At 40.9% G+C, this 10,413-nt stretch overlaps 1 protein-coding gene across 2 annotated transcripts; it reads right to left on the bottom strand.

The window, feature by feature from the left end:
• Positions 1-765: 765 nt before the first annotated feature.
• LOC121610895 (integumentary mucin C.1) lies at positions 766-9,467 on the bottom strand. Of its 2 annotated transcripts, none has more exons than XM_041943214.1 (9): positions 9,332-9,467; positions 7,727-7,825; positions 4,868-5,218; positions 4,492-4,646; positions 4,284-4,379; positions 3,822-3,981; positions 3,554-3,636; positions 3,147-3,245; positions 766-2,215 (listed from the first exon to the last, which is right to left on the bottom strand). In XM_041943214.1, the coding sequence occupies exons 2-9, from the start codon at positions 7,809-7,811 to the stop codon at positions 1,964-1,966; spliced, it is 1,281 nt and encodes a 426-aa protein (XP_041799148.1). In that variant the 5' UTR covers positions 7,812-7,825; positions 9,332-9,467; the 3' UTR covers positions 766-1,963. The 2 variants fall into 2 exon arrangements, with proteins under 2 accessions (XP_041799148.1, XP_041799149.1); XM_041943215.1 differs by having other exon boundaries at positions 4,501-4,646.
• Between the last annotated feature and the right edge of the window lie 946 nt (positions 9,468-10,413).

The raw sequence follows: 10,413 nt of genomic DNA, 5'->3' as shown, positions 1-10,413 counted from the left end.
ATATTACCGATAGTAATCTAAATAAATTATCTTGACAGTAATGACCTGTGTTGGACAAATTATGTAATGGTGACACCATTTTGAAATAACCTCAAACCTAGTTTGACATTCCTGTAGTCCAGTTTCTTGTTGCTCATAGGCTGACACATGCTGATGTATCAGCCTGGCTGGTTTATTTAAAAGTCATGCAGGGAGAAATGTAATGCAAAATAAATTTTTAATCTTTATGCACTTCCACTAAAAGTGCATAAAGATTAAAATGTTCTCTCCTCAGCCTAGTTCTTGCTGTACTGTAAGACCAGGAGCCACATTTAACAATGAGAACTGTTCACATCCATCCTTTGGTGGTGATACTCTGCATCAAGTAAGCGTCATGCGCTTAAATTCCTACTTAAGTAAGACTGCAGAAGTATTATTGGCAAAATAAAGTAAAAGCATCAAAAGTAAAAGTACTATTTCCACAGAAAAATATCCCCTGTGACTGATAAATTATTGTATATTTTATTATATTGTAAATACTGATGCACAGGTAGCATTTACTGTTGTAGCTGGTCTAAGCGGAGCTAGTTTTAACTGCACTGTACGCAGTCAGGACCTGTTGGGCCGGGGCCCCACAAAAAGATCAAAGTAAATCTGAGGTAAATCTGAGGGGGTGGGAGATACACAATGTCACACACACTCACTCACACACACACACACACACACACACACACACACACATTTGAATTCATTGTTATGGACTTTGCTTTGTGTTATTAGATTTATTTAGTTTTAAGACAAAATCCACTTTATACAGTACACAAAACTACAATAATCTGATTTCATTAACATTTATATGAGACCATTATGCCTTAAAATATACTTTGTAAACCACACAGTATAGACATCTTACTCACGATTCACAAAAATATCAGGAGCCGAAAGTGCTAAATTGCACATTTCATTCTGAATACATCTACAGAAATGCTTCAGCAAACCTTCACAACACCCTGTAACAGCTCAACATTTGTGTTTCATAAAGTGCATATGGAGTCGCAGCTGCGTCACTCTCACAATGGCTTGAAGAAACGATAACTAGAGAGAGGTTTTGGTCATAAAACATAATCACATTAACAGCAACGTCATGTTTAGGCTCACTCACCCCTTCCAAAATTAAGATTAGTCAACAATCAGTTTAAAGGCACAACATGTAAGATATGGCCACCTGTCAAAGCTCACTCCAAACAAACAGGGGGCAGCATATCGGCAGAGTAACCGCTAACTGCTAATTGCTGCAGCTATCTTTGGATGTAACTATTTGGCATTAGCTCGTTAGTTAGAACAGAAGAGGCGTGAGGCGGGAGAAGAGCGAGACGTCGTAGACGTCTTTGACATAACATCAGAACTGTTACTTTTTCACATTGTCTTATTCTGGCCATATTTTACACATCGCACCTTTAGAGTGGCAAGGTGCAAACAAAATCTGTTTTTGGCTTTCTTTAAGGAGTCAGGTTATGGGCAAGGTCATGGCTAAAACAAATTACAACATGTTCACCAAATGAAAGCTATTTCTTAAAACTTCACTGAGAAGAAAACTCATTTGAATAAATAATTTTAGTAATGGATTTGCACCCTAAGTGTGCAGTGATGTGAAGACTGGGTTGCTTCTGGCGTGTTTTGATATTGTTGACTGTCATCTGGAAATACTGTTCAAAGACATTTTTCATTGGTCTTGAACCAGAGATAAAACATGATTGCGAAGTTTTAATTAAACAAGAAAGAGAATCAACATTGTGATGTTAGGCTTTACTATATTACATAAATATATACTGTACAGAACAATCACATATGAATAAAAAGGGTGTAAATGAGTGTTTACCTCTGCACTGCTAAGCTTTTCTTTTTGGAGGAAGTGGGGGTTACACAAAGCTCTGGCTACCTAATGATCCGCACAGAAGCTGAGCACAAGCTGGTACTCAGTCACTCACAGCAGCAGAGTGATGGCGAGCAGGCAAATTAAGGAAGCGATCAATTCTGTGTTGAGGTGAGGACCTCTTGTGGCGAAAGAGAGGACATTCAGGGTGCCATTCAACCATAGGCAGGAGGCTGTAGTGGCGTTGCAGCACTCTAGATGACATGGGGGTTGTGTGGAGGTCTTGCATGGGGTTTGGCCAGAACAGTTGGTGGTGCAACCTGCTGTCCACTGCATGTTGGAATTTACAGTCTCCTTTTTCAGCTGCAAAGGTGATAGCGGGAGAAAGAACAGTGTGGTGGTGAGTGCAGGTGGTTGAGAGTCTAAACATGAGACTGAGATGTTTAAATGTTGTTTAGAACCGTCTATTCATTGGCGAATGCACTAGCCATATTTTATTTATAGCAACACAATAGCAAAAGTCTCATGTAACACCAATGCTGTGATGTTTACACTGGCTTCCCATAAAATTCAGTTCAATTCTTGTCATATTTAGAGTCTTGCATGGTCAGGTACCTGCCTACGTTAAAGATCAGCTGCAGCGATATGATACTTGAAAGGTGAGGTCCTGCATTCAGCGTTTGTTTGCCGTTCCTCAATCTGGGCTCAAAGCAAATGGAGACTGAGCTTTTGAAGCTCCTGCACTTTGGAACACTCTCCCATTGGACTTAGGATCTATGGACATTGTTCAGGCCTTTAAATAGCAGCTTAAGACCCATTTGTTCAGAACTGCTTTTGTTTGATATGTTTTTGAGATATAAATAAACATATTAATATTTAGTTTATATAAACCAGTGGAAAGTGCTGATGTGGGGCTTTCACACAGCCTTTACTGTGTGCCTGTAGACCAGGCATGTCCAAACTATTCCATGAAGGGCTGTGCGGCTGCAGGTTTTCATTCCAACCAAGGAGGAGCACACCAGGCTGGACTCGTTTAATCAGCTGATCTCAGTCTTCAGCTGATAATTAGGGGACCCCTTGATTGGTTGGAACAAAAACCAGCAGCCACACGGCCCTCGATGGAATAGTGTGGACATGCCTGCTGTAGACTCACAATTACTTTTTAAATAAACATCTAAAACAATTAATTATTAATATTTATGTAATATAGAGGCATGCATAGACTTTAAATGGGAATAAAACGTGTTAAGTTGTTGAATTTGGAGCATCTTGTCATTGTGTCTGGCAGTCTCACCTGACAGTGCAGCTGTGAGGAGGAGCATGTTTGGACTGTCTTTGCAAACTCTTTGTAGCAAGTTTTCCCAGTGCATGTACCACTATGGCATTTGTTTCCCTGAAAAAACAACACAGAAGGAAATAATGATACTGACCTGACACCACACCTTTAGAAATATGAAATAATTGGCAGGTTGTGATTATAACCACTGGGAATGGTTAAAAGTCAACACTGTAAACAAATATTTTTTTGATAGACATGACAGCTAGCAGTCAGTGGAAAGGGCTATCTGTGGCCGACTGAGACAGGGTGACCAAGAGGAGGCAGATAAATTCAAGGATAGACACAACTCTGTAGCCTTCTGCTCACACATGCATCCATTTACATGCCAGCACACACGCGCTCATGCAGCCTTTTGCCCTTACATTGTCCGCTGTCGTTTGTGCACTGGTGGCAGCCGTTGTAGCGACTGGTGTTGTTTTTATCTCCATTGTCGTTGTTGCAATTACTAAAACCATATCAGGAAAGGGGCAAAAATATGAAACAAATTACAAACGCAAGACTAGACATGCAATCAGGACTCACAACCTATAATTTATTACCTCATAAGGACAGTGTGAGGAGGATAAAATGAATGAAACAATTACGAGAGTCATGAAACGGAGGAGGGATGTGAAAGATGAGTCTGTTCACCTGTGGTTGTGCTCATCATCATGGCCGCAAAACTGCCGTTGAGGCAGTCGGTGGAATTGCAGCAGTTCACAGAGCAGTTGGTCTGAGACTCGTTGGTGCAGCGCTCAGCGCAGAAGGCGCTGCAGTTCACGGTGTAGCACATGTCCGTCTGTCTTACCAGCTGATGCATTGCAGAAAGGCTCGTTAGAAGACATGTTTTAATTGCTGTCGCATTTTTTCCCCCTTTCTACAAATGTCATTGACACTTAATACTAATATAACACTATACTGGACAATTATGACGTGTAGACAGTAAAAGGGGAAAGCATAGGAAAAGTACTATTTTGTTATTGAAGCTACCACTCCATCATGTATGTCAGCACATATGTTTTAATATATTTTAGGGCAGTTTATTACAATTTGTTAAAGGCAATACATCAGATGGTCATCAGGAAGTTTCGACAGTGTCATTTGACCCCCTACCTGACAATAGGCATCAGCAGAGCATGAAGTGGCATTCTGACTGGTGTACATAGCGTAGCAGTCTGAGTAGTTACACATGAATGAGGGGCAGTATATCTGCGTTTGAGAGAGATGAAAGGTGCATGATGAAGATGAGAGGCTGAAGGGATGAAGAGGAGGGAGTGATAAGGGAAACAACACACTTTGATCTGTGATAAGGTGGACTTGCCATGCTCACTGTAGTAGAATTTGGCATCATGGTTTCAGATGACTGAGGGGTGGACATCATTGAGGTCGGGGCACCGGAGCCTGAGGTCATGGAGGAAGGTGACATGGTTGAACCTGAGCCTGTCACTGTGCCGCCGGTCATGGCTGTTAAAGTAGCTGTGGAGGAGGCAGAAGTGGTTAGCGAATTCCACAGTAGCACTGATTGAATTAGAGGTGATAGGTGTTAAAAATGCAGTGGTTGTTGTGCCGGTGCCAGATGGTGTGGTGGTTGTTGAGCCTCTGCAAGTGATTGTGGGGGATTGGTTGGACGTGGTGGATGCTGAGCCTAGAGTTTGTCGGTGGTCTGAGAGACTGGGTGGTGGTGGTCAATGCTGTACCTCCAAAGGTGGTGAAATTGGCAGACTGGGTAGTAGAGGCTGGTGTGCTTCCGGAGGTGCTGGTGGCTGTGGGGGGCTGGCTGGTGGTGCCGGTGTTTGTTGTGGCTGCAGTGGAGGCCGTGCTGCCAGTGGTCATCATAGTGGGCTGGTTGGTGGTGCTGTCGGTGGTTGTGGCCACAGAGGTGTCAGAAGTGTTTGTGGTTATGATGGTGGTAGAGTTGGGGGACTGGCTGGTTGATGTGGGGGAATTGGAGGGCATCAGAGTATTAGATGTGGTGGAATTTTGGCCTGACACTAATACTGATGGCAGAAGTATTCCCAACAGGAGGAGCCGCAGGACACCAGTGCTGCCTGGCATTTTTGGAAACATGATAAGAAAACGTGTATTTCAGTAAAATGAACATGTTAAATTAATTAATTTCTGCCCAATATCACGCCAAAGTCTGGAACAGACCCTCCGATCCACTGGCATAATGTGTCAACGTCATGTTTGGCTGCGCCTCATGGTGAAAAGAGCACACGTGCATGGAGGTGCAGTACCAGCAGGGGGCGTTAACGACAGGCGCAAAGGTCAAACACAGTATAAGAGCAACATATGGAGGAGGTCAGGGTGGATGGATGGGACAGAAAGAGGACTTACAACCGGGACAATGGGGTTCATGTCACATGTGAAACCAAATGTCAGTGGACTTCTTTAAACTTATGTAATGTACTTAACTTACAATGCGATTACACGTTAGCAAGCCAGATTTACCTTTTCTCTCACCCCCTGCCTCTTCCTTCCCCTTTCCCTTGTCCTGTGCATGAGCATGAATCTGATGCTGATTGGCTGGAATAGTATTTGTTTCTTATTTACAGAGCTAGGCCTGTGGGAAACAAAAAATGTTTTTCCCGCCTTCCTTGACCTAACCAATTGATTTTGGTGACTAAACCTACGCAAGCTGCGACTGTCACCTGAAATGCTTTATTTTGAAAGTGTAACCAGATGTTTAATTTTTATTATCACTAACTTGAGAGCGGAACGAGAACATATTCTTTTCACACCTAGGCAAGGGAAGTCATGACAGTGATACAGTGGACCGACGGGTCTATTACACACTATGGTGTGATGCTCGGTTGGTTATTTAGCTTAGCTCGGCACTTTTTGTAATATCTGGAACATTCTGTTTGCCTTGCGTTGGTTACCCCAAACATACATTGGAATAATTTCTCAAAATGGCTGCAAGGTAGCAAGTTTTATTTTTAAGTAACCCTAAGAAACTAGAGGCGATCTCACGGATGGATTGCCATGAAATTTTGCACAAGATTCAAGGTCCTCAGAGGATGAGGTCTGCTGACTTTAGTATCTTCTGACTTTTCCTTTAGTGGCACCATGAGGTTTTTACTCAAATGTCTCAACAACTGTTGAAGAGAATGCCATGAAACTTGATACAGAAGTTCATGGTGCCCAGAGGATGGCTCCTAATTACTTTGCTGATCAATGATGAATTAAATATCTCAACATCTACTTAATGGATTGGCACAAAACATTGTACAAATAATTGCCAATATGTTGCCTTTGAGTGAACTGGAAAGCTAATATTAGTAATATGATATTATAATATGAATGTATACATTATAATATTATAATATAATAATATTATGATCAAATTAATTTTGGTACAGATATTCACGCCCTCTCAGGAAGACATCAAACAATGTTCATGTTCCCTTTACTTTTCCTCTTGCACCATCCTCAAGTCAAAATTGTTGTTTGGCCAATACTCTAGTCTGTGACCAAATTGGTGCAAAACTAGTAATATTGTCATCAGTCTGAGCTGTATTTTGCACTGAGTGCTAATTAGCAAATGTTAGCATGCTAAAAGGCAAAATAAGATGGCAAAAATGGAAAAGGTTATACCTGGGAAACATCAGCATGTTAACATTGTCATTGTGGGCGTGGTAGCATGCTCACGTTAGCATAACTCATAGCACCATCTAAGCACGTCTACTATGTGAGAAAATAATTCAACCACCAGAAATCGTGGCATCCACTCACAGGTGAAAATCTAAGATGAAGAGTTTGCGCGAGACACTTAAACATGAATGTAAACAAAGAGAGTGACATCAAAAATATACATCAAGCAGAGTTGAAATTGTGTTAGCATGCATGCTTGTATATGCGTGCGTGTGGCCCTTTGTGTAGCGCTGGTGCACAAAACAGTAACTATGCCAACGTGCATGTGTCATCTATTCATGAGAGAGTCACAATATGACATCTTTGCTTTTGGGAGCTTCACTAGTTTAACCTGCATGTATTTCTTGGCAAACTCCTGCTATTGTGTTGCATGTCATTTACAAGCCATTAGTCACAGGTTTTTCATCAAATAAATTAAGTAGCCAACATGGCACAAAATATACAGTGTATCGAATTCATATGTGATGCTCTGGTTAGAAAATAACAACCATAAAGAGTGTCACCAGGCAGAAGGACGTTTCGGGTTTCAACCACACAAAGTTGGTGTGACGAAGTTTCTTTGAGCAAAAACCTGCAGTACATGCAAGTCACTCTGCATAAGAAGACAGCTAAATCCCAACTCTACCAACAGAGATCCCTCCTCTGCTGCTCCTCGTAAGGTTTTTTTTTTTCCTGGGGAATTAATTTTATTAAATTTATTATTTATTAATTAAAATTTTGCATGCAAATTGCTTTGCCATTTGAGGCAAATTTCTGCTCTCCAATTTTGGAATATATAAATGACTTGACTTTACAGGCAAGACACTGACTCTGATAACATGTGATACCACAGTGTACCTCTGAGTGTGAGCATGTATGTGACCACCGACAGTGATTTTAAGTAAGCAAACACACACTCATACCTGTGGCTTTTATAAAAGTGGCGGAGGCCGTTATCACATTGGCAGAAGGTGAAAGAGCTCTTTGTCCAGCCTGAAACGAAGTCATGTCTGCAAAAAATCCTGGTGAAGGGAAAGGTAAAACATTTAACATGAGTGAAACAGCCGACGGATCTTCTGCTAATAATGTCCACAGTTTTAAACAGATGCAATGACAGATCTGTGCCTGCAGAATAAACTGAGGGATGACAATCTTAATTTGTGTGCTGACAAAAGATCTTTATGATGGATGGCAGTACGGGCACAATTCAAACTGTTTACCCATGCTAATAGGTATCTGAATTACAGCCGTGCTCATTCATTGTAACCCACCTGGGCAGTTCTTTTGATCTGTGAGAGCTAATTCATCTGTGGTCGCCTCTTTGTACAATCCACTATTTGTTCTGGTGAAACTGATCTCTTAATCATTTGGATGAGCCACAATAAAAGAAATTGATAAATGTGAGATTTAAAACAGCTCTTTTCTGTCTCTTTTTTTAAGCACTCTTTTTCTCGCATTAGTCGCACTTACAAGCAAAGCCGTGGTCCGATTTAAAGTTTAAGCTATTTTCAGCAATGGTCAGCGCCTCATGAGGTCATTCCTGCTCGCGTAGTGACACCAAAATATATTGTGTAAGTGTCTTCGTTTGCAGCAGTTTATCAGTGAACACAATTAAAATGTGTTTGTTACTCGATCAGGCCCCCTTGGGAGAACCACTAAGCGATGCGGCTTGTTTGTTTCTCCTCTCCCTTGGATCCCATGGAGCACCTGTGGGTTCTACACCCTGGAAACTGAGTGACAACAGTGGCCATTTTGGCTTCCAGTTCAAAATGCAGAGTTTAATTGGGAAAAGTGAAGATCTGATGGACAGTGCAGCAAGACATGTGTTCAGGTGCTAATTACTCATGGTGTAAATCACACTTTCCTATTGGCGGTGTTACATAAACGCAATCTGTACATTTTCACCATGTTGTACCAGTGAATCATGTGCATCAATTAATCATAGGACTGGTTAAATGATAACAGAAGAAACCCTCAACAGTAACACAGCAACACCTGCTGCACATACAGAAAAGGCTTTATCTTATGAATGTAGTGTGAATAATTAAATAAATCTCTGTGTTGACGCTACAAACAGAAAACCTGTCAATGTTTTGGAATAATTTTCTAATTAGTTAATATAGGATCATTTTAAGGATATGAATCAAGTCATCGTTTTCAAGACTGAAAAAATAACACACACACACACACACAAATAAGACAAATGATTTCTGAAAAAGTCTAAGAAATTCCAATTGATTCTCGAATTGGCAAATTTTGATGTGACAAATTCACACATTTATTAAAATAATTGCGACCGACTTACTCATGATATAACATATTAATAATGCATGCATAAAATAACATTTGAAACGCCAAAGCATGAAGATCCCACAACATCCCCCTGCTGTATCATTCACTGGCTACAATAGGACCACTGTTGTTGACCGTATCACCCTGATTTCACACATCAAAGCTCTGTTTAACTGAATTTCACTCACAAAATTCATCATCTAAAATCAGTGATGTTTTTATTGGAGTCCACTCACCTGACGTGCACTTTGTGGGGTTTTTTTTGTCAGCTGTGGTTGATGTGAATGAGCTCTCTCTCTCTCTGGAGTTTCCTTTCTCTGTTGCTCTCAGTCACCTCCCCCCTTCGCTTCCTGCCAACAGCACTGTAGTGGCAACGCAATAAGTGGAAACTCTCACCTGCACAGCTAAACCAGAGGAGAGGAGGAGACTAACGGTCTAATGTTGCTGGGTGGGTCTAAAGAGAATTCACATCCAGAACTGATGTGGTAATGGTTATCGGAAAAAGCTAATGTGGGTATTTTTAACAATAGTTTGATAAGAGCATAACACTGTAAGTCAGAATTGAGGGCACATATTTCATAATTACTGCATTATCAATCATTTAGTAAAACTGTGCTACATTATCAGGTAAATAAATACATCCAATGACATGTTCTACCTTCAGCTATCAAAATATCATTTAATAGCACTTTACTGTGTGTCAGCTCAACATAAAAGAAGATATTACATTTCGTACATGCGGCACAGTTTTGGATTTCTTTATGAAAGCAAACGAAAACTGTGCACCCTCCAATTACAGATTTAAGAAAATAACTGAGTGGATTAAGCCTCTGCCGGCCTATAAGAGCACAGGTGAGATTTCATCGCCCTGTGGGCTGATTGTATAGGGGACCTGCTGGTTTCTGTTCAACACAATGTGAAATCAGACCCCCACTCTCTACCAGCCATAAAGCCCCCACAGACTACAATTACCTCTTTGTGGCCAAAAGAACGTAGAATTCTTGGGCACGGCACAAAAGGCAGTTGCACAATTCAGGTGACAGAAGTCCTTCCTTCTTTCATGGGGGCTGCATGAGACTTTGTGAAATGTTGTCTGCTGTGTGGCTCACTCAATTTGTTCTTACTCAAGATACAAACTAAATAGTTTGAGAGATATTTCTAAAATGCTATAGGTGGTAAAATCAGTTCCGGCTTTGGATTTTATTTGTCGTGTCTTCTGATTCTAATTCATGGAGTTCCCGTTTACTAGGATACACTTGATATTTTATAATATGGGAAAGACTGTGGATATAAAATACTGTATAATCTGGGCATTATT

The sequence above is a fragment of the Chelmon rostratus genome, chromosome 8 (genome assembly GCF_017976325.1).
Source record: "Chelmon rostratus isolate fCheRos1 chromosome 8, fCheRos1.pri, whole genome shotgun sequence".
Taxonomy (NCBI): Eukaryota; Metazoa; Chordata; class Actinopteri; order Chaetodontiformes; family Chaetodontidae; genus Chelmon; species Chelmon rostratus.
The sequence above is the reverse complement of the archived record's forward strand: the minus strand, read 5'-3'. Positions and strand labels throughout refer to the sequence as shown.

Coding starts and splice junctions, on each gene's coding strand:
- LOC121610895 (XM_041943214.1), bottom strand. CDS start 7,811: ATGACTTCGTTTCAGGCTGGACAAAGAGCTCTTTCACCTTCTGCCAAT. Junction 5,219..7,726: donor CACTTTTATAAAAGCCACAG/GTATGAGTGTGT, acceptor CAAAAATGCCAG/GCAGCACTGGTGTCCTGCGG. Junction 4,647..4,867: donor CAATTTCACCACCTTTGGAG/GTACAGCATTGA, acceptor CCTCCTCCACAG/CTACTTTAACAGCCATGACC.